Source organism: Phalacrocorax aristotelis, chromosome 7 (genome assembly GCF_949628215.1).
Source record: "Phalacrocorax aristotelis chromosome 7, bGulAri2.1, whole genome shotgun sequence".
In the NCBI taxonomy this organism is placed as follows: Eukaryota; Metazoa; Chordata; class Aves; order Suliformes; family Phalacrocoracidae; genus Phalacrocorax; species Phalacrocorax aristotelis.
In genome coordinates, this window is record NC_134282.1 from 48300183 (window position 1) to 48324067 (window position 23885).

General features: G+C 47.5%; 1 protein-coding gene across 1 annotated transcript in view; it reads left to right on the forward strand.

The window, feature by feature from the left end:
- SLCO3A1 (solute carrier organic anion transporter family member 3A1) overlaps nt 1–23885 on the forward strand; it is a 149566-nt gene that overhangs the window by 101937 nt on the left and 23744 nt on the right. The window contains exons 3-5 of the mRNA XM_075100617.1: nt 11858–11956; nt 14964–15227; nt 23400–23564. Coding sequence (XP_074956718.1) covers nt 11858–11956; nt 14964–15227; nt 23400–23564 — 528 coding nt within the window. The remainder of the gene's footprint in view (nt 1–11857; nt 11957–14963; nt 15228–23399; nt 23565–23885) is intronic.

Sequence of the window (23885 nt, forward strand, 5' to 3'; positions counted from 1 at the left end):
TCCGCTGCCTGGAAGGGCACTGGGATGCTAAGAAGCAAAACTCTTCAGGAGTGGGGGAACAGTTTGCTCCCAGTGTAAACTGGTGGGACCAAAGTAATGCCAAGACTTTAGTGGTGGAAGCATCCCCATAGTTCACCTTGCAGAGCTCACAGATCAGCTACTTTAATTTTTGGTTTGCTTGCAAATGCTATTTTGATGGTTGTGGAGCTTTTGTCATTGTGAGATTTCTTTCTCTGTGATCTTGGTGATCCTATTTCAGTAGCTGGACAGCACAGGGACCTAAAGGCCAATACAAATAGGTCTCTGGGCTGGGTTTTTAGTTGGTTTGGAGGGTTTTCTTTACTTCTGTACTTATCAGAATGAGGGCACAAACCAGCTAATGGGTGTGGTTTTGAGCTGTCAAGCGCACCTACTCATTACAGAAAATCTGGGGCTGAACGCTGAGCTTGTGCTCCTAATGCAAAAGTCCAATCATTTTTTGTGCCGCTCTGCAAACATTATGTGTGTGCATCAGGATCCCCTGGGACTGTCAGTTGTTGGTATAACATTGATCAAATGTAGCCTTGCTAGTGCTGGGGATGGGGATTTGCTGATAAAACAAACTTAAGGCTTGGCAATAATTGAAAATGCAGGGTAATTCACCAGGCACCTTCAAGTCCTAGCAACCTCTTTAGGGATTAACATCTGAATGCTAAATATAGGCCAGAACAAAGAACTGTGCTGTGAAGAACCAGCTTTAGGCACAGCCATTAAGTCTTATTAAACACAGGGGTAAATAAGTCATTCTGCAGCATTTCCATACAGTGGTGAATAGCGTGCATTAAAAAAATAAATCTTCGTGAAGCAGGAGCTGATTTTACAGGCTGCAGAAAGCGATTTGGTAAATTGATGGAAAGGTTTGATAGAAGAGGGGAAGAAGCTGATGGGAGATGTCCAAGGCTGCCTGATTTCAAACCATGTAATAATTTATTTCACTGGCTAAAGGCAGGGCAATCAAATACTGAACCCCTCTATGGGGTTCCCATCACAAGTGGTCCCATGGAAATGGGAGAAGGCAGGTTCAATCCAACACTTCTGCTTTGCAGACTTGCTGCTTGCTGCAGCTGTTTCACTGGCCAACAGCGTCTGCAGGTCCTACAGTGAGAAAGAGGATGGCTCAGAACAGCACTGTTGGTTGTTTTTCCAGGTGTTGTGTTGCACATGCAAATGCAGGCAATGAGCTGTTATGGTGGAATTGGTGAGAATTGCTCAGAACCAAAATTCAGATGTTTGTTCTAACTCATTTTCTGTCCCTGATTACTAAAGCACTGCATAATATTTGTGCATCTTGCAACACTTAGGAAGGAAGGACTAGCCTTTGATAAAAGGTGGAAAAATTATGAGATGCAGTGAACAGTCCTCGGGAAGGTGATGGGTGAGCAGGGAATTCAGTCTCTCAGGAGTGCCAGGACATCCTTCCCAGTCTCTGGCATCACTCAAGCAACCCTAAACAGATGTCCCCATCTGAGGGTCTACTGTTTTTGAGCTCCTGAAGGCTGGAGGCAAAACTAATAAATAATATGTGTGCTACTGTAGAGATGGTAGAAACACCCAACCTACTCGCCCCTCCCCACCTCATACCGATACAGGGCTGGAACCTCTTTGATGTCCATCAGAACAGAGACTAAACATTAAAGTGAATTATGCCAGAGTTGCTCCTCATTAATCGACAGCTGCAGGCACTTGGAAACATCTGTCAGGATTGTTTGAACATTCCCTTCGCCTCAGTGGTCACACTGAGGAGGAAGCAGAACAAATCAAAACATGCCATCGGTCCAACGCCACCTATTCAAGTTTCCTACAGTCAATCGCAGTGGTGCAAACAAGCAGGAGTGGTAAGGGAGCGGGAGGTGGTGATGGGCAGTTGGCTGTGTAGTCAAGGAGTCAAGCGGCAGGAAAAATTATGTCTTTCCATGGTAAATGAGGAAAGCTGGGAAGGAGAGACCAGGGCCTGAGCGTTGTTGCTGGGCTCGGTAGGAATGCAGGTATCTCTGTGCCCACGTAGGAAAAGGGGGTGGCTCATGGCCACGCTGTCTGCCAGGGAGGATGGACAGTGCTGGATGACTCCGCCAGGTTTTTCTGTGGGAAGAAGCCGTCTGGCTAGGAAACAGCCTCCCCCTACCCTTGAGGTTATGTCAACTGATAGAAATCAGAGAAAACCCACTGAAGTGATGGGCTCAGCCCACTGGGTGCGGGTGCAAAAGCCTTTAACCCAAGCCCTTAAAGGCCAGTACCTTGTGTGCAGGAGAATACAGCATCTCCAGTCTGTACCGGTGCACCTTTGATTCCTGCAGCTGTGCTGGGATGGTGTCTCTTTAAGGGCAGGTCACAGAGCACACGAATTACAGTATTCCAGTAATCTCTACACATTGGCCTGCCCCATCCTCCATGCAGCGGGAAATGTGGGACAAGCAGGGTTTTGAGATTATCTCGTGCTTTGCAAAGCCAGTTCCTTTTGTGCTTTTAGAAACAGCTCGCTCCTGCAGCAGTCAGGGAGCTGGGGATGACATCTCCAGCGGGATGCTGTCCCAGGTCTGCAGCAGCATCCCCAGGGCCATGGCAGTGCGTGTGTGTGCTCTGCCCTCCTCTGCATACCCCATATGTGCTTTTTGTGACAGTTGCTGAACCACCTGGTCACCGTCATCCTTGGCAGATCACATTTTGCTCCCCAATCCATTCCTCCACAAGGATGTAGTTGTTTGATGCAATGACAGTGCTAGCTTTCCAGCAGAGCGTTTCTCACTTCTCCCAAACTGAACAGCTTTTTGCCCACCAAAGCTGTTCCTTGGGGTGGTGCAGGGGGGAAGAGGTATTGCTGTGGCCATATGCTGTGGTGAAGGTGTGCTGCTCCTTAGGAGCTTGGTGCACAACCTCCTACACGCGAATTTCATGGAAATGCCAAGGCAGGAGCAGCCTGGCTCAAGGGAACCGTTAGCCCAGCAGGTACCAGTGACACCTCCATGGCTAAATAAAACAGGATCCCCAGCAACACCGGGGGTTTGCCCATGGTTGGGAAACACTCTGTGATTCACTGCTGACGGTCCATATTCAATTGCTTTACAGCTAAGGGCAGTGAAGATGCTTTGGGCAGCCAGGTCCTGGCTTTAGGGATCATTTTGGAAGTGTCGCTGCTTTGCCAGAGTTTCAAGGCATGTTGTAGAGGTTGTGTAACTCCCTGGTGCTCAAGCACATCTGGTTCAACTTGCCTACAAACCCATGGAGGAACAGACGGTAGCGACACGGTCTGTGCATGCGCACCTTGGACCCAGCCCTTCCTAGAAGAGAGACCCAGGTTCCAGTGGAAACAGTGAGCAGTATTTTTCAGAAGTGTCTGGATAATTCAAGCAAACTTTAAATGTGATTGCAAGTCCTTGGAGACAATTCTCATAGTGCTTTCCGGGGCTTTATTGGCAGAGGGTTGCTTTGCATGGGGCTTTGTATCTATCTGAACTTTTCCAAAGAGCATCACAAACAAATCTCCTTCCCTTTAGCATCAAATAAACACTCACTTCAGGAACAGTTGGAGCATGACTTCTCTTGTTGATGCTGGCTCTTGGGACTGGGAGCAGGACTGTTTTGACTGGGGGGCTTTGGGAAGAAGTGGGCAGGGGCCATGGAGACCGTAATTCAGCTCCATGCACAGCTCCATCCTGCCACTGGGAACACTGGAGAAACACTGGTGTTTCTCAGTGTATCCTTCCATCCTTTTTCTTCTCTCCCATTTCTGCAAAGTGAGTGCTTTTCAATCACATCTCAGTCTGCTGCTTGGTAAGGTCAGGAAGGTTGGTAACCCTTGGGCTCTGGGTGTGCTTGTACTGGTGACTGGAGCTCAGGGAGGTGTGCTCAAGGTAAGCTTATAACCAGCTAGCACAAATATGAATCGCAGTTCAGTCCTGGCATCAGGATGCCTGTGTGGAGCTGCAAGATGGGTCCGTAGTGTAGGTGGATTCTTGGGTACCAAGCTGAGATGCTCACCAAATCGCATCTCTCCAAAAATTAGGCTTTAAGTTGAACGTTGGACGTGTGGCACCTAATGGTCAGGGCAAAGGCATGAAGAAGGTTGCCATGCTGGTAGCCTGGAAGTGGTACTGACTTTTGGCTGGGAGATTTGATGTTTAGATCAGTTTGATATTGAGGCAAGCAAGGACAGAAGCTTTCAGCGTCTTTGGGAATAAAGTCTTGGTTTAGCACCTTCTCCTGTGTTCCTGGGCCAGTTCCTTTGAAGTCAAAAAGCTTGATTCAGGTATGTTCCTGAAGCAGGCCTTAACTTCTATCTAAATACTGTGAGGAGTAAGTCAGAAATATGTATCATAGAATGTTCAGAGCTGGAAGGCACCCACAAGGATCATCGAGTCCAACTCCTGTCCCTGCACAGAACAACCCCAAAATTCATACCATGTGTCTGAGGGTGTTGTCCAAGTGCTTCTTGAATATCGTCAGGCTTGGCACCGTGACTGCCTCCCTGGGGAGCCTGTTCCAGTGCTCCACCACCCTCTGGGTAAAGAACCTTTTCCTAATATCCAACCTAAACCTCCCCTGGCACATCTTCCTGCCATTCCCTTGGGTCCTACCATTGGTCACCAGAGAGAAGAGATCAACTCCTTCTCCCCTTGTGAAGAAGCTGCAGACTGTGATGAGGTCTCCCCTGAGTCTCCTCCAGGGTGAACAAACCAAGTGGCTTTAGCTGCTTCTCATACAGCTTCCCCTCTAAACCCTTCACCAACTTTGTGGTCCATAGCTTTGTATCCTTAATGTACTGTGGTGCTCAAAACTGCACACAGCACTCGAGGTGAGGCCGCACCAGTGAGAGCAGAGCGGGACAATCACCTCCCTCAACCGGCTGCAATGCAGTGCTTGATGCACCCCAGGACACGGTTGGCCCTCTTGGCTGCCAGGACACACTGTTGGCTCATGTTCAACTTGCTGTCGACCAGAACCCCCAGGTCCCTCTCTGCAGAGCTGCTCTCCAGCCTCTTGTTCCCCAGTCTGTACATCCAGGGTTGCTTCCTACATTTTGGAACTGCCTGCTCCTGTGCTCTTAGGAGGTGGTACTTAAAAAGTGACCAGCACTGATAGAGCCCAGTTCCTTCAAAAGCTTTTCCTCAGGGGACCTTCATATAAGTAGTTTGCTGAGCAACCTGAAGACCACTCTTCTCATACCCAGAGCTGAGGTCTTGCTGGCAGTTTTTCTCCTGTTACCATAGGTTTTAAACTTGACTGCTTCATGGTGGCTGTGGCCAAGGCAGCCACCAATCGCCACTTCACCCACGAGACCCTCTCTATTAATATGCAACAAATCAAGAAAGGCACCTTTCTTGGTCAGTTCCCTTAGTACTTGTACCAAGAAGTTATCATCCAGGTGGTTTAGGAACATTCTGGACCTGTTTGTACCAGCCGTGTGGTATTCCCAGTTGACATCTGACAAGTTGAAGTCCCCCATAAGGACAAGGGCAGGTGACTTAGAGGCATCCCTTAGTTTCTAAAGAATAACTCATCAATGTCATCCTTCTGGCTGGGTGGCCTATAGTAGACTCCCACGACAACATCCACCTTATTTGTCTGTCTCTTAATCCTACTCAACTGTGCCATCGCCAACTGCAAGCTCCGTGCATTCCAGCTCCTCCACTACATGCAATGCTTCCCCACCACCACACCTGCCCTGCCTATCCCTCCTGAAGAGCCTGTAACCATCCATCAGGGCACACCAGTCGCAGGACTTATCCCACCAGGTTTCACTTATACCAATGATTTCATATCTCTGGGACACCCGTCGGGTCTCTCTGCACACCCTCAGGTTTCCCTGGCTCCAGGAACCTCCCCCTTTCCTCATCAACTTGTGCTCAGCCACAGAACTTACCGTTGCTGCTGCTGTGCTCCTTGCCGACTTTTGTTACACGTTATTGCATAGTCTATTATTGGGCAAAATAAATAGCAGGTGCTGGTAATGCTTCATACCAGGACTTAGGAGGAATGTGAGATAGGACAAGATGACAGCTTGACATGAATTTTTAATTTTCTCATTTCTCCACATTATAGGGTACTTCTGATATTCCTACCACTATTCACTAAATCCCCTTACAAAGCGCACTAGTTTCTTTATAAAGCAAAACAAAACCCAGACTCCTGACTGTTTTGCTTCAGGGTTTCAAGTAAAGAAATTGAGCCTTAGATAGAAGAGAACAGACGTAGGAAACACCATATCGGAAGGTGTTCCAGTCCGGGAAGTAGAAATGGGGGTGTGATAGGAAATGTGTGGCTTCAGTAAGAGGAATGGCTTCTGCTCTGATAGCCCTGCGTGCCATCCCGCTGTGGGAGATGCTGCTTTTCCTCCTCCTGTCCCACCTACCCAGCTCACCTTCACCTGGCGCTTGTTGGCAGTTCTCCAAAATAAATTTCGTTGTTCTCAGACTCTGCTCGGGCTGAGGCTTTGAAGTGAAGTGACTTGGTGTTCTTTAGCTGCCCGTGTTTTTTCTTTTTTTTTTTTCTCAGCCCATGACTGTGTGCTGAACCTGCTCTTACTCCCCGGTGATGCCTCCACGCTGCACCTTGGTGAGGCTGGCAAGCCTTGCTGCGTGTCCCTTGATGTCTTATTTTGAACCAGGAGGGTTTCTGCTGGGAGTTACTGTCCCCAGTTAATTCATTACAGAGTTTGAGTTAATGCATCGCCTATTTCATGCTGTGAACAACACAAGTTTGCTTGTGTTTCAGGATCCTGTTGCTGCTGGAAAGCAACTTGGCGCGCCAAGGGACTGAAATGAAGTATTTGTGAGTTATCAAACAAAATGTTTGAATTGTCCCAAAGCAGGGGCATTTTGCTTAATTTGCATGTCTTGAGTATTTCTAAGAATTGCCATGATTTGGTAAGAATTGAAAAAAATCATTCTAAGATGAAAAATAATAACACCACCAAATTGCACAAAGGAGAAACCGTTTTCATCCTAGTTTCCACTGGTCTGTGTAGGGGTAACTATACTGGGGACATGCCCCACTCCTTCTTGAAACATTGGGTGCAGAACCAAGCACAAGACCCTTTTGAAGACGCGCAGCCAGCCCTGCAGAGCGAGAAGCATTCGTTTCCAGGGCAGTATTCTCAAGGATGATATTTATTAATGTGCTGCTCTGAGTGACAGAAATAAATTTTAAGCTAAGAATGAAAGGGAAGAGGCTGCGGTATCCCGTACTGATTGCCAGTCTGGCTGCCATCAATGGGAGTTTTGCAACAGACTGATGGAGTCAGGATTAGGCCTTTGATCTGTTTGTTCCTGGTATTAGTGGCCTCTGGCTCAATCAAATCAAGCTGATCTAAAAGTTAGAGGGAAACATAGGAGAGGACCTAGCAAGTGGCATTAAAGCTAGCTGCAAGTTTAGCACATCTTTATCCTTAGCAGCATCCCCAGGACCAGGAAAAGGAGTTTTGCTAGACCTCCTTCTCTGCTAAGCAGCAGCTTTGTGGTTGCATGACTAGGTGGATGATGTGGAAGGTGTTTTCCTAATAATGGGGGCAACTAGCAGTCATGCAGAATTTCTTGAAAGAGGAAGGATGTCTTAACCTAATTCTAACTGGGCTAATTTCCCCTCGAGCCCTCAGTTCCACATAAACGTTCAACTACAGGTGCTATCCCAGTCACCTAATAGCCTAATTCTTGTGCCCAGTAGCGTGCTCCATTGATCCTTGAGCATAGTCTGGCTTTGTACAGGCCCTAGACTATCCGTTGTGACAGTCCATGCCTTGGGTTTTCCCAAACCTGCTTGATTTGTGAGATGAAGTGTAAAATACTATTACTGCAATGGTAGGATTTTGTTGGAGTCTCGAAAAAAAGATAACAAAAAGGACATGGGGTGAGCCAGTTGTTTTCTTGATTTTAGGACAAACTACAGAAGAAGTAAAACACCATTAACATGAGTGTTTCTTAAGCTAGCCTAGAGGTGAATAATAATTTAATATGTTATTGTGAGATCTTAGATACCCGTTTCCCTGTTCAGTGGATGCTCTATCCCACATTGCCCTCTAGCGAGGACATTGCAGAGCAAATAATGCCTTCCAGCTTGCGGCCGCCAGGGTATGAAATGTGGCATTTTAATAACTGAGGACATGGCTTGTTTCTAAAGTGGAAGTTTGCCATGTGATGCAAATAGTGTGAGGAGGGGCAGCATTCACCTGTGACAGGTGCCGGTGCATGTACCTGCACTGGCCGCAGCTTTCTTAGCATTTGCTTTCTGTTTGAGCTAACTGCCTCTGTAAGCATATCCCTGCTGCTGATGGATCACCAGCCAAGGGTCCCTGCTCTCTTCTGCTTTGCGAAAAGGGGAAAGTATTCCCTGGGTTTTTTGGTGAAGGATGATATTTTTCCACATTCTTTGTCTTACCCTTTGCTCCATGAAACACGCTTCATCTCTGTGGTTTTGCCTGTATATGCACGGTCTGACAACCCTGCCTGTCATCTGGAGATCATCACAGGGCAAACTTCTGTCTCTCTTCAGCCCAACACTGGTACATCCAAAGGTGTTGCCTAGAGGGTTAGAACCGGTCCTTGTCCTTCTGCCTGCTTAGCTGCATGAGCCTGCGTTGGTGCCAAATGACAATTTTGGTGTGTTCCCAGTTCTCCAGAGCTGTTAAACACTACAGAAAATCATCAAGACGAAATAGGTTTTAAAAAAAAAAAAAAAAGAAAAAGATGGAAAACAACTATCTGCTGCCTGTGGAGAGCAGGTCATGCCTGATTCATCCTATCCTCAAGGTCTTAAACCAGCCCTGCAGTGCCCAGCGCTGTAGAGCTGCCCTCTGCTGGGTTGTGGGTGCCCTGAATCAGCTGTCTTTTGGCCATGCAGTCCTTTTGCTTACACACACAGGTCCCATCAGGGTGATGGCGCAGCAGTTCAGCAGCCCCACTGCCTCCTTCGTGCCTGTGGGAACCTGTCGCAGCCCCGGGGTGCTTCAGTGCCCACAGCAATCTTCCCACGGAGAGGGTGGTCCCTGCAGATGTGTCGCCTCAGGCGGCCCTGGAGGAGCAGCTTTCTCTGCCGGTGCGCTCTGCAGTGCTGGGTACCAGGGTCTGGGCTGAGAATCCAGGACTGGGAAAGACGAGGTGCTCAGTTCTGCCTGGGTTTTCCTTACCCTTGCTCCTTCTAAGGGAGGGAAGTAAGAGCAGACCAATGTCCAGAGTCCTGGTGAAATCCAAGGGCTCTTCATCCAAAACACAGGCTCCGTTTGTCACTGCCCCAGGCACTGCTCCAACAGATGTGAGGCCCAATGTGTCCTTACATGCTTGACCCTAATTACACAGAAATTTGTAATTAATATTCAGTCATCAAAGATTAACCTGGGCTTTGATCGCTGGCTTGTTCATCAGAGTAATAGCCGTGGCCCTTCCTCTGCTACGTGGTGTCTGTTTGAACTCTTTAACTAGAAACAGTTTTAGAAGTTTGTTCTAAAATCTGTGATTTCCTGCATGCAGACAGCCAAAGGACGCAACCTGATTGTGCGTATGGCAGATACGTGGGTGAAGACAGCACTCTGCCGGCTGTGCGATCCCCCCAGGGGCTGTAGGACCCCCAGTTACACGACCGTGCTGGTGTCTGGGGAGTGAGGGTGGGCTGCAGCTCACCCAGGCTGCTCCACGCTGCACTTGTGGGATGAATGACAAACACTAATGCCATCTAGTGACCAAAAAAATGTGAGGTGGATATTTTATAAAACGCCACTGGAAATTTTATAGCCCCAAGTGGGGCAGGCCTTGGGGCTGGGAAGGAGGGTGATGGTGCTGGCTGTTCTGGGGAAAGAAATCCTTTTTGCCTGCTCTCCCAACCTGTCTCTTCCCTCATTTCACATCCCACAAAGTGCTTCTGCAGATAACCAGGGACTGGGATCTCCCACATGAGGCTTTACAGATCCCCAGGGGAGCAAGGCACAGACTTCCTCAGCAGCTCTGTTGATTGAGGAGCACAAATTCCCCAGCTTACTGCTGGATTATGGAGCACAAACCCAGTCCCCAGGGACAAGGTGGCTGCGGGAGGGGGGATGGCTTGCTCCACTACCGGCATGGACATCATGGGCAGATACGCTGGGGTCTCATCACGCTGGCAGCACTGGCTGCAACGAGGTGCTGTTGCTGCAGCTTTGAGCTTAGCTGGGATGGGGCAAGGGATGGCAGCTTTTGTCGCTGCCCTGACAGCAGTGACTCGTTACTGCAGCTCATATGACCTGACTCTTTCTTTTCCCTCCCACCACCTTTATTTTTCCCTCCTGCTGATGCAGGTGATAGCCATGAAGGCATTAACCCCCTGGATTTCTGCCCGAGTGGCTGGCTGGAGACGCTGTTGCTTTGTACCTAGTTATTAATCCAGCCAAGTCACAGTGCAACAAACCTGGAGGAATTAGTTTGCGCTCTGCATTTTAAAAATGAAAGCGAAGTTATTTTTGACCATACCAGCTTATTTTGCTTGGCTAAGCTGTCATCAGTAGGTGTGGCCTGCCTTGCATAGAGCTGGTGGTCTCCTGGGGATATTTAATATAATATGCGGCTCTAATCATTTCTCCAACTCCTGAGAAATGCACAGAGAAAGAACTTGGGAATTAAAAGTTTCCAGTTAAGGAACTTGTGGGCTGAGATAGTTGCAATGAAGTGCAGTACAAATACACCGAGATGCCAGGCAGCAACCCTAGAGAGATTTGAAGAGAGATGTGGGATGTAGCCTGCCACTGAAGGACAGCGAGCAAAGCACCCAGATGCAAATAAGCTCCTTCACGGGACATTTCTGAAGTGCAGCAACACCACGACTGGTACCAGCACATCACTGGCTGAGGGTCCCAAAGAGCTGCCCTCCTCACTGGGCACAGGGGTCCATCAGCAATGCTCTGCCCCAGAGCAAACAAGCAGGCGCTTGCTCTGCTCTGTGCTGCTCAGACTTGCCCCTGCTTCCTTCAGAAAGCCATTTACAAGGGTCCTTGGGGACTTTTTGTTGTTTTTCTATCCCAAATGTTAAGGTACCAAATTTTCCTGTTGTCTAATTTACAAATGTTTTGTGTTGTCTTTGCTGCTTCTTTTTCTGGATTATCCTTGTGTCCCCCTGCCTTTCTGCCCTGGATAATTGAGAGTTGGCAGTGTTCCTCGAGCGTTCCTCTTTCAGGGCCAAAATGGGAGTGAGAGTAAATGCTTCTAAATATTGTATTGAAGCAAATAAGTAATTTACTCATAATAAGCTCTTTGCCTGTCATTACAGTGGCAATTTCCTGCAGGTTTTGCAGGAGGAGCGAGCTGTTGTGAGAGGCTGGAAAAGCCATGTGCCTTGGGGAATATTTCCCGTGTGGGTGTGATGGGGAGAAGGACTTCACAGGTTTGGAAGAGTACTCCTACTTCTGTAAAAGGACTTAATCCAGCAGTCTGTAATAATGCTGCATTTCATAGATTTGCTGGCCCTATATTGTGAAAATATCCCTGTCTACTAGGAATTTAGCTGGAGGTAGCAAAAGTAAAGGCTTCCCTGTGGGGAGAAGGCAGGTCTGCTTTACCTAGTGCTTTTGAGTAAGACATGTTTTAGACGAGCAGCTGCCCAAAACATAGTACACATCCACACTGCCTTCTCAACTCAATAGAAATCCTTCAGCATTATCATGGCTCCATCTGTTCTTTTTCCTGAAGAGATATGGAAAAGCAAGAAGCATTTAGGGCACTCTTTTGCCTGAAGCATTCAACACAGACACATATCCCTATCTATTTGGCATCAGTAGGGCAATAGTAACTTGCAGGAGACAAGCAGAACAACTTGGAATGAATAACGTGAGCCTAGGACTAATTTTCTCTTTTCTCTCTCCCTGTAGGGATCCTGTTTACGATGCTGGTATTTGGACCAGCCTGTGGATTTATCTTGGGCTCCTTCTGTACCAAAATCTATGTGGATGCTGTCTTCATTGACACAAGTAAGGAGAACTGGCTTTGGTTTCAAATCAAACGTGCTAACTTTGTATCAGCAGGACAAAAATGTTGATGCTCACAAGCAGGAAACTGCTTCTCGTTCCATCTTGAGTGCCTCTTGCATGTATGGCTGTCACTTTTAGAGGGGTTTTATGACTGGGATTCAAAAGTTTTCAACTCTATCCCCATAAGTAGCAGATTCATTGTAGCTAAAATTTGTTCCCTTCCACGGGCTTTTCTACTGCAAGATGAGCTTCAGCCTAGCTTTTAGAGGACACCTTAAAATATCACAGTGGCAGAGCACACCGGCTACCCACGGGCATAGTCTTGCCAGGGGAGCTGTGTCCAGAGCACGGGGTGAGATCTGGAGAGCTGCCGTCCCCAGGACCTGGGACGACCATCCAGGCTCTCTGATGGAGGCACACCAGTAACACCCGTGCCCGGCACCTTCTGCGAATGACTGTTTGGATGGACAGGTTCAGTCCCACAGCATTATCGCTTTCTTCCAAAGCAGTGCTATTTATCGCTCACCTTGACTCTGGACCTGGGTTAAAGAAAATTGTTTGCAAATTTTCTTTTTGTCCATTAAGAAAAAAAATCCGCAAATTTTTATTGCTACCTGCACTTCGTGCTCTTTGCCATTAGAGGGCAATGTGTAACAGGCTGTTCTCTGCTGCTCCCCAAACCCTTGGGCTATAGACTGCAAACCTGATGCTTCATTCTTTTCCCTCAGTTCAGATGTTTTCCTACAGTTCTCAGCTCTGTCTGATCCCAGAGGCTCTTATCCTGTTGCAGGGGCGTTGTCCCCTTTGAGGTTGCATTCCGGTTCTCTGATGTTGCAAATACATCTTCACAGGATGCCTTTGGATGGAGTTGAACCTTGCAGGACTTGGAACAGAATTGTGCAAATCTGGAAAAGCGCTACTGCCTTTTCTTGGTCTCGCATGCACATGGCAGCTGAAGAAATGTAAATAATATTGAACAAGCAGGAAAGAAGTATCTTTTCTGATGGCTGAGACTTCTGGCTCTGGCTTGGTCAAACACCACATGGCCGCTTTTTATTCCTTGGCTTTAGCAAAGATATGCCAAAGGCTCACTTGGTCCTCTATGCAGAGGAGCTTGTTTGAACCCTGTTACATACTTGACTATTAAGTAAAATTTACTCCAAAATACGAATGTGCAGAAGAATATATTTCTTCTTTCGGTAGGTGAAGCTGTGGAACTCCTCACCGTAGGGTATTAAAAGTCTACAAATGGATTCAAAGACAATTGTACAAGTTCATAGCAGAAAAAAATGAACATGACACTAAATCTAGCTTAGAAAGCCCCTGAGCCACAAATCACAAGAATAATATCAAGTATGTATTGACTTTATTCTTGTGGACTTTCTGGGCATCTGCAGCTGGTTACCATCAGAGGCAGGATGCTGGCCTAGCTAAAAATTTAATTTGGTGTGATCTAGCCATTTTTAACATAAGACATTGCTCCATATTTACAGCTCAGAAAGCCCCAGACAAATACGGAGCCACGGAGGAGAACAGTGGAGTGTTATCACTGAGAAGCCCGGAGGGGCTGTGGCTCAGCGGTCATAGGGAGGGTAGAGTGCTTTCCAGCTGCAGGGTCCAGCTGGCTTTGGCCATGGTACATTGCTGTCATGCGAAGGCTGGGGCACGCGTGGCCTCTGTCTATTTTTATATGGGAAAGAGTTTCTATGTTGCAGCTGGCTCTGCCTTGCAGCTCGGGGCGGCACGAGGAGACCGAGCTCCAGTGGGTTGAACCCTGTCCTACTCATTTCAGGCAGGAGTTGTGGGAGGCCAGGGCATGCTGCTGCGCAGCCCTCCGTACAGCACCTACTTTAGGAAGGAGATATGAAGATGACCTTGTTTCATGTGGCTGTGTTCCCAAGAACCTGAAAAAAATGCGCTTCAGGCAGGAGGGAATAACAGCAGAAGAATCCAATCCTTCCAAAACACTATTTTTCAAACTTTATATATTTGAGAGTTGCATGTTATTTTCCCTAAGGAGAAAAAAGTTTCCTTCCATCTCTGCTTGAGAGACAACTTGATTGCCTCACTTGAGACGGATTTTTCGGAGTCGCGTTAACCAGACAGACATCACGAACTTGTTATTCCAGCCACACAGACCTGGGTCTCCCCTGGGAGTCAGCTCCAGTGCTGGGCATCCCCCACCAGCTTGCCAAGCGGCTGTGGTAGTGAGGTGGCTGTTAGGAGCACAGTTTCTTCTCTCGTGCTGCTTATTTTTATTCCCCCACACTGACTCCAGAGCCTTCTTTTTCCTTATCTCCACTGAGTGGTGGCCTACAGGATGCTCTTGCCTTTTACTTTGCTTTTCTTCATTTTCTTAAAATTTCTCTACATTTCTGAGCCCAGTTGATGCAGTGGGTGGATTTCTTTTCCAATATTTAGGACTGTTTCACCCTCCACATAGTCACAGGTGCCTATAAAGCCCAAATGCCCATCTCTCCTTTGCGGGAAAGGGCTGTGAATTCAAAGCAGGGAAAGCATTGGTCTCCTGGAAAAAAAGGTTAAGCCAGGATGGAGATGCAATGTCCTTGTCTGTGCTGCTGCTTCACCATGCAGGTCTTTGTGCCAGTGGGTATGTCAGCACATTTGACATGCTGGGACAGCGATGTCCAAAACCTGAGTGCCAGGGGGACTTGTATATGGCAGTTTCCTAGAGCTGGCGGAGCCAAAGACACTGGAGAGCAGCTCTGATTACAGGGTGCTACAGAAGCTGGATGTACCATCTAGATAGACAAGGTGATGGGTTTCTTGTCCTAAGCCCCTCGTGGATATGGAGGTCATTATGCACTGTTGGCTCACACGGTATGGGTGTGGGGTGCAACTGCGGGTCCCCACCTTGTGTCTGAGAGCCCCTCACCAGCCAACAAAGCCCCCAACAACCATCTTCCAGCCTACAGGATCTTTAACACTGTTGGCTTCCCCTCCCCGCAGCCGAGTCGCTGATGAGTGTGTGTGTGTGCCTTTGCAGGTAAGCTGGACATAACCCCGGACGACCCTCGGTGGATCGGTGCATGGTGGGGAGGCTTCCTGCTGTGTGGTGCCTTACTCTTCTTCTCGTCCCTGCCAATGTTTGGGTTCCCGCAGTCCTTGCCCCCACGGCCAGAGCATGCTGGGGAGAGCGAGCAGGCCATGCTTCCCGAGAGGGACTACGAGAGACCCAAGCCGAGCAACGGGGTCCTGCGGCACGCAGTGGATGGGGAGAGCAGCACAACCTGCTTCCAGCAGCTCCGAGGTGAGACACTGGCGCTTGTCACGTTTTCTATGAGAGTCAGCAACAGGTTAACAGCTGGTTGGATTCATAATTAGTTTCTGATTTGGGCTATCTACCTCTACCCCCCAGAAAATCCCCCTAAAACCTCAGTATCCTGAAATTTCAGTCCCTAACTTTTAATTATCTCTGGCATTGTCCTCATTTTAAAGAGAGACTTTGTTCTACTTGAAAGGTTTGGGGATTTTTAAACTACAAAGCTTCAGAAATGCATGACAGTCCTGTAGAGTTGATATAAAAATGAAGGGAAACACAGTTGCCAAAGCAATTTGTGAACTTCTCTCCAGTCTACTGTCCTGCTCCCCTCTGCCTCCTGAAACGGAGAGTGAGCCAGCAAGGGCAGTTAAAAGAGAGCTCCTGGAGCTCCTGGAGCCTGAGCTGCAGCTTAATGCAATCCCAGAAACAAAGCAATGAGTGCTGGGCACCACCACAGCTCTTAAACTGGGATGGAGAAGAGGTAGATACCAGCCCAGAATAGCAGCAAAGTGGTGGGGCAGAGCATGGCTTGTAGCAAAATAGAGTAGAAAACCCCACGTCATGTCCTGCGGTGATGGAAAAGGACCCGGCTCTAATTAAGGTCAGCTATGGATCCAGCATTTTGTGGAAGAGTGTGGGCAGATATCCTTTCTGTAGGCTGCACTGGAAAATCCTTCATTTAAGAGGGTGGTTCTGTAGCACTGGTGGTTGCTTCCCACTCTCTGTCACTGTGGCAGAGCATGTTTCATTACTGCCTAATGCATTTTGATAAATGAGGACAAAACCACTTACTCCCTGTGCAGTCTCCTTAATTGGGAATTGAATGAGGTGCAGGTAGGAAGGAAAAAGAGACTTTGAGGGGAAAAAAGTGTTTTCTTAAATATAAAAATGCCTTGAATAGTTGATGTGGTTGTTCATTAAGGGAAGGTCAAAGATGTGAAATATTGACCTGATGAGAAAATTCAAAAGAAAGGTAAAGGATAAATTGTTTGAAAATTCATCAGTAAAATTAGTTTCTTCATCCTTTCAGCCTTGTTGCAAGGATTTTCTCAGGTTTGAGGAGTGGGCTTTTCCCATGGTACATCCATCTGGATAATTCTGTGGCTTTTATCGTAGACTCATTAGAGCATCTGCTTCTGGCCACTGAGTTTTTGGAAGGGGCACTGGAAATTTTTGCAGGTTTTCAGATAGAGAAATGAAATAGAGAATATGGCATGTCCCTGCACGGAGGGGCAGCAGTTCTGCCTGAGGATGGTGGCGAGCAAGCTGAGTTTCTTGCCCACGGGGAGGCCATGGGGGCTTGCTAGAGCATCTATTGCTCATTCAAGTAGAGAAATTAAACTGCCACATCCATAAGCTTCAAAGTATTGATTACATCAGGAGGCACCACGGTCTTCTCATTGCGGGTAACCCCATTTTGAATCAGTCAGTATTCCAGAAGTCTCTTTGTAGATGGACTTTAAGATACAATTTACATCACATCAAGTAAGGCAGGGAATGATCTTTTTAGTTATGCCTTTGAGGCTGTCGTAGCCGACACAGTGTTGGTAGCTGACATCTCCTTTCAAGTCCCTTGCCACTATTGTCGCAGTCAGAAGGTGGCCAAGAGCCGTGTTTGCTAAAGTGCCCGCCTGGAGATGTTCAGACATGTACCCCCAGTGAGGGCAAACATGCCTCACTCATCCCTGATGAGCAGTGTTTAAGGTGATGCGTTGAGTCTTGCTGTGTATATACATTATTTTGCCAGCAGCTGAAATATATATACGTGTTCCTGTGTGGTGGGACCTAGTATCCTTAATCTGTTTGATGATTGTATAGTCCTGTGGGGAAAGTTAGACTGTTTAGCCTTTTTCCTAGGATAAAAAGGACTGGTACTTTTATACAGAGGTTAAAAAAATATGTATATGCATGCATAGTCATGCCTTCTGTCCTATCATGGGCTTTGGAAGCTGAGCAGCAGAAGATGTACCTGTATGTGGGGTTGTGGGTGGAAATGCTTATCGGGGTTTGTGTGGCCAAAGCTCTGACTCCATTTTAGCAAGCGTTGTCTCCGCAGCTCAGTCCTGGGTAGGTGTGCACCGGGCGTAGGTCCGTGTCTGCCTGGAGGTGTGGGTTGTGCATCTCTTGTGCACAGTGTGGGGAGGAAAAGTTGTTTCTCTGGACTGATTGTGCGAACACATTGTGTATCAACAGTGCATCCTTAGAGGCTGAAGTGAAGCTCCTTTTTGACCATTGCAGGGTTTTATTTTATTTTTTTCAGGCCTTCCAGTGACTGTTGCAAGTGAGTAGACGTGGCAGGAGAGGAAGCAGGGTGGTTGGAGACATGCTCCCAGCTGGGTCACGGCTGTCAGCTAGCAGCATGGCATGGCTGGCACGTGGGAGGATGCTCGAGACACTACAAGATCTGCTGAAAGACAGTGAGATGCAGGGCTGGGTGAGATTCCTTGCCTGTGTCTAGCCTTAGCACTCAGAAAAGCTAGGACTAATATAAAGGCAACCTGCTCAAAGCATCAAAATATCTTTTACGTCTCTATCAAGGTCTAAACAGGAGGGAGGGCCCAGCTTCTGGGAAGCCACAGCATCTCTTCCTGTATTTTCATGCCAGGAAAAGAAGCATCTTTAAGGGAGTTTCAAACTTGAAACAAAAACCATGCCTTTGAACAGCAGAAGGTGAAAAGGCAGTCAAAGGCAGCAGAGGGGACGGACAGCTGCCACGGCAGCTCTGCACAGGGGCATGGCGGCTCAGGCAAGAAAGCTTTGGGTCAGTCCTGGGAGGTGCTTACAATTGCTAAACTGGTATACATCGCTTTACCTGATTAGTATTTCAGTTAAGCAATGCAAATCCATTTGGGAGCACAGGGAAGTGGAGGATTAATAGCAGGGAGAGGATGGATAAATACTGCCATCGTTCTTTGCTCTCTGCCGGCAGCCCTGCGCTCTCCGTATGGTCTGTGAAGCACTTCAGGTGTGGGCTGCAGCAGTCCTTGCTGTCCTGGGGGCACAGCTTTGCTTTGGTACCTCTGGTCTGCCTTGGGGACCTCTCTGCTATTCAGGGCCAGAGACGATGCTTGCCTGTGTCAGAGCACCTGTGCCCTCTGCTCGTGTCGGTCCAGCATCTGCCCTCTCACTCGGTGTTAACACACTGCCTCTAACCCACTACCTGCTCCAGGACGTGCTTGGAAATATTTTGTTACAATCTTTTTTTCTTTTTTTTTTAATATAGAAATGTCACTTCTATTGAATTGAGCGGTCAGCTCTGATGAAATCTGGTTTCAAAATGCTTCCTTGGCTTTATCTTCAACACCCCTGAAACATTCTGCTCTAAATGCATTTTGTTTTGCAATGGTTTGAACCAGAAATTCATTACATTCTGCCTGTCTGTCTAGTGAGAGAGATTAAAAACCTAAAAGGACTGAAATTGATATGGAATCCTTCAGGTTTGGAGAGAGAAGCTCATTCACAAGGAATTAAAAGAAAACTCACTGTGGAATTAAATGAATTTCAAAACTGCAAATTCCCTAGATTTGGAAACATTTTGGTTTTTGTCCAGCTTCATTTCCAAGAGCGTAGGAGAGCTGGGATGTACAGCTGACAGCTGTCTTGTCTTCTGTTCGGTTCCTTCCTGCTCTGTGTACCAATCTGCTGAATACCTAGAGAGGCAGCTGCTCTGATTTCTGGATTTCTCTCCCCAAAAGTGCCCTCTGGGAGCAGACGTGTAGCACTGGGCCAGAAGCTCCCAGCTGCGCAGTGGGGTCGCGGGACATGGAGAGCCTGTAGTCCTCAGTGGGTGTTCATAGGGTTGAGCGGGATTAATGGCTAACATGAGTAGTTTTAAACTCATGACTCTAACAAGTGATAGTGACAACCTTTTGGAGAGGGCTCTATCTTTTCCTTCATTCATGGCCAGAGAGGTGAGTCTTTGGCCTGGATCTAGATGGGTACCAAGACCTTAATGCCTTTTAGGATTTGGGTCTTGGCTCCCTACCAATATCTAAAAGACTTGCTGAGAAATCCTAATCTTAGGGGAGGCAGCGGGTGATCATAAAAGACCCCACATCAGGACCCATCAGCCTCTGAGTTTCCTTTGGCTTGGATTTCATGAGGGTGCAGACTGTGCTGGCAGGTTCTTCATAGCTGCTTCAAAGCCAGCATCCTTGTTATCAGAAGCTTTGATTAATCCAGAAAGGGCTTCAGCCTGCATGCTTCGGGGCAGAAGCTGAGCAGAAGCTGAGCAGCAGCTGAGCTCAGGCAGAGCATGCCTGTCTCCAGAAAGATACTGGGCCTTGCCATGTCCTCCATGGCGAGGGTGAGGGAGGTTTATGTCCCCCTCCGAAGTTGCTGGAGTCAGGATGGTAGACAAGAAGGACCTGCTCTCCATGCATGAGAACGTTACTGTTGCTTCAGGCTTATATCTGTTAGGAAGCCTCTTTGACGTGTCATCCTTCTCCTTCATATCCTTTGTGGTACTAACTTTGCAAAGGCCACATGGACTTTGGCATATTAAACACACCTGAGATATCTTCAGTGCCTCTTGCCTTACTCCATCTTCTTTTTTATAGGAGCTGCCTCTTTCCAGGAGGTGTCTTCTTGCAGCACTGTTTTTTTCATCCCTTATTCCTCAAACCAGGTGGAGATTTTGCCTTTCGTTTTCTATTCAGATCTGAGGCTTGCTGCCTACATTGCTATTAGAAAGTAGTATTTTGGCTCAACACTACATTTCGCCTTTCCCTCACTGCACTGTCCTAGGTAGACTGGGCTGTAAACTTCCCTCTAATTTATTACTTTGCTTTCTGTGTTCCTCATCTTTACTGCAAATTGAAAACATGTCTCTATGGGGTGCTCCAACTGGAAAAAGGGGCCTTGGTGATTGTAATGTTCCAAACAATTCATTTCAAGCACCAACGTGATGATTATAGTTTGTCGTTTCTGGAGAGTAGTTAAACCTCATGTAATGAGTTTGTCAATTATCCCCGGTACTCCCGGAAGTTTAGTGACAAATCAAAGCTACTTGGTGTACATAAGTGTATTTGCTTGTCAAGCCCGTGGCCTGTCACCCGCAGCTGGCCCCACAGCAGGAGGATGCTTGATGCCTTGGCACAGGTGTTGCTTGGGGTGCTAAAAGGTGGGAAGTTGACAGATTGGCAGGGATGTTGGAGAGCTTTGGGACATCCTCCTGGGTCCCTTCCAACCTATGGATGATCCTGTGACCAATGCTGCATGTGGATGGTCTGAAAAGTTGGGTTTTAAGTACTTCAGCAGTGAAAAGAGGCTGAGGGTTCTTGCTCTTCTCAGTGTACCTTGCCATGGCAATGAGAATTGCTTTTCTGCTGTCATTTCTGTAGCATATTGGGTGCACTGGGATAAAGATGTTAAATGAACTGGTCCTTCTGAGCGTGGGAGGGTGAGTCCTTCTGTGCCATGCCTGATATATCTCATAAGCAGGTTTCTGAGACTCTTTTGAATCCAAAAGACCTTTCCCTTTTCCCATTTGGCGAGTGGGCTTCAACCTCAGGTTTGTAGCTCCAAAGCGCTGCTACAAAGTGTTTGGCTAACCTTTGAGCCAACAAGGTGCAGGGTAACGTTTATCGTGACTTCTGCTGGGATTGGCTCCAGTGAAGAAGCGCCATGCTTAACTGATGTACTCCCCAGGGCTTTACTGTCCCCCATCAGACATTTTCCATTCCCCTTTTATACAGAGCACCATATGCCAAGCAGCTGAAAGCACGTCACTCTAGTCTATTGAGAGATTTTTAAACGTCACTGCTGACTTTTAATCTTGTTCCCAGAGGTATTTCACCCCAAGAACTGAGACAGATAAGGCAGCAGCAGGTGTCAAATGATTCATTTTAACGGGCAGCAGAAGCAAGATGAAAAGATACTCATTTCTATGGGGAGCCTCCTGTCATTTCCCTTAGAAAATGAAAGGGAATGAGCTGGCCCTGGCTGAGGAGATGGTAGAGGCTGCCAGGCATTGCCTGCTTTGCCTCTGCACTCTTTGCACTGGGTTTTGTGTTACACGTTCCAGCTGGCACAGAGCCCTGTGGCAGTAGACAGTGGTCAAACATGCAGTGGAGGACAGGTTCTGTCCCAGAAAACTCACACCCAGACATACAAGGAAAAGAAGCAATGGTGAAGTGACGGGACTCATAGCCCAACAGCAAGGCGATCATGAGGGCCTCCTCTCTTCTGTGAGATGGTGCACTGACTCTGCAAAATTTTTTCTGTCCTTGCCTAGTACAGAGGATGGATTTTGACCTTGGTAGTATGTGACGGTTTGGTACCAGCCTTGCCAACTTCAGAAATAAATGTCCGTGATCTTTAACTCCCCCCTCCAAAAGGCAGGCTGTCATTGTTATTATTTGGTGGATAGAGATGGACCTTTCTGTCTTTGCATTTGAATTGGCACAAAGCTACATCTCAAGGAATCCATTAATCTTGAACAAACTGAACCCCAGAGGCACAACAGGTATTAATATCTTAAATATGGCTTTCCAAGCGCAGCACTGCCAAGTCCACCTTTGCATTTTCCCTCCTTTTTCTGGCAAGAAGGGGAAATTCAGTAGGTGGCCACCAAAGAACTGAAGGAGGCAGCAGGTGGCTTTTGAGATCTATCCACACCTGAATCCCCCCAACCCCGTTCCTCCCTTAAAGTATTTTTAATTCTCTTCCCCCACCCCGCTCCCTTCTACTGAAAAATACTATGCCTCCTGCACCTTCGTGATGTTCAGCAAATCCTCAGGGAGCAAGAATTTTATACAGCATGAAAAAACATTTGTGATATAAAGAGACCAGAAACTGTGGAGTGGCCTCTTCCAAAAAGATTGGATCAAACCTAATTATAACCTTTTTTTTCTTCCTCCCCAAAGAAAGAACCATGGGACCCCAAGCAGAGCCTTGACAAAGAGCTGTGCATTTACTTGCTGAGGCCAGTGCAATTAGATTTTGCACCAAAAAAAGCCCTAAGGGAAAACAGAAGCCAACACCAGAGGAATCTGTCATCTGCCAGACCCTAGTACACCATAGGGCATGTGGGGGATGGATTTTTAAAATGCAAATAGGGGTCCATTGAGGCTTCACTACACTTCAGTGAGGTAATTTTCAAACTTAATGATTTTCACATTTAATTCAGGGAGAAATTAGTCATCAGGTATTGAGACAAAGCAAGGCTCTCTTCTGTACTGGGATGCTCTCCTCTTCAAGCTGTGTTATCTCGGCAATAATTAAAATGTTCGCTGAAGTAGAAAATGTGCTATCTGATTCATTAGCCAGATTTCCCTTTGTAAGGTAACTCGTGTTTGCTTATCCGAAATAGAGACGGGCTTGGAGAAGAGGACTCTGGATGCTAATGATTCGGGAGGGAGGAGCCAAGGGATCATGAAACTAAAGCAAGTGTGTGCATCTTAGCGAATAGCTCAACGTATTCTCTTCCACCATTGCAGCCACCAAGGCTGGTAGGGTCTGCATGGAAAGCGTTGCTTGGCTGGTGAAGCTCTGGTTTATGGGAACATATGGGCTAACATGCATGTCCCAGGCATGAGGTCCCTTATGCCCATGATGGCTGTGACCCCAGGCTAAGCAGGAGAATTTCAGCTCGCACGCAAATGTGCTGCAAGAAGGTGTCCCTCAGCAAGCAAGCCAGTGTTATGTGGGAGCAAGAAAATGAAGCAAATCTGGATGGCAGGAGAAGGAAAGGCCACATGTGAGCTGAGTTAGCTTGTGCCTGAAAGCTTGCAAGAATTTGTGTGGTGCTGATTGCAGTACTCATCACACCCATCGGCTGGCTCAGCTTTGTTCGTGGGGAGCAGGTAGGGAAAGGAGAAGGGGAAAGAGAATATTAGGCTTTGACTGACCTCTATATGGGGAAACAAAAGCAATATTGGAAAATACTGATCCTTCAGAATTTCAAAATCTCCTGTAAAATGTAAACATTATGACAGGTGACTTCTTTTTGTACCTTCCTGGTATCTAAATCTTTAGATGCCACTGTTCTTTGTTTTACTTTGTTCTGGTGTTGCCACATTTCAACCAGCTTGTCTGTGCAGAATGGAAAATTATTCCTGACTGGAAGTGAGTTTATCCTGCAGGAGAGCAGCAAGACACCTCCAGCACCTCAAGTAGAGCCTACACACAAAACACCTCTCCCTTTTTCCTCTTTTTTAGTGATCCCCAAAGTAACTAAGCACTTGCTCTCCAATCCCGTCTTCACCTGTATCATCCTGGCAGCCTGCATGGAGATCGCAGTCGTGGCCGGCTTCGCCGCCTTCCTGGGAAAGTACCTGGAGCAGCAGTTCAACCTCACCACCTCATCTGCCAACCAGCTCCTGGGTAAGTAACCACAGGGGCCACCAAATCTCCAGCACCCCAAGGCATTTAAAAGTGTTCGGCATGGCTGGTGACCACAACCAGGCTCACTGGTTAGGCTGCTCAGAAAGTCGCGTGCTGCCCAACATCTAGAAACGTGTCCATGAGTGGGAGGGCTGGGCTGAGCTGTGCCTTGGCTGCAGAGCCCAGAGCAGACCTCCGACATCCTTCCTCCTTGACTGCGCTCTCCGTTGCAGCCCGCTTCAATCACTTCCTCTATAGCCAAGCCTATTGGGTGAGAAGTGGTATGATACAGGCAGGATATGAAAGTCTGTGATGGCCCTG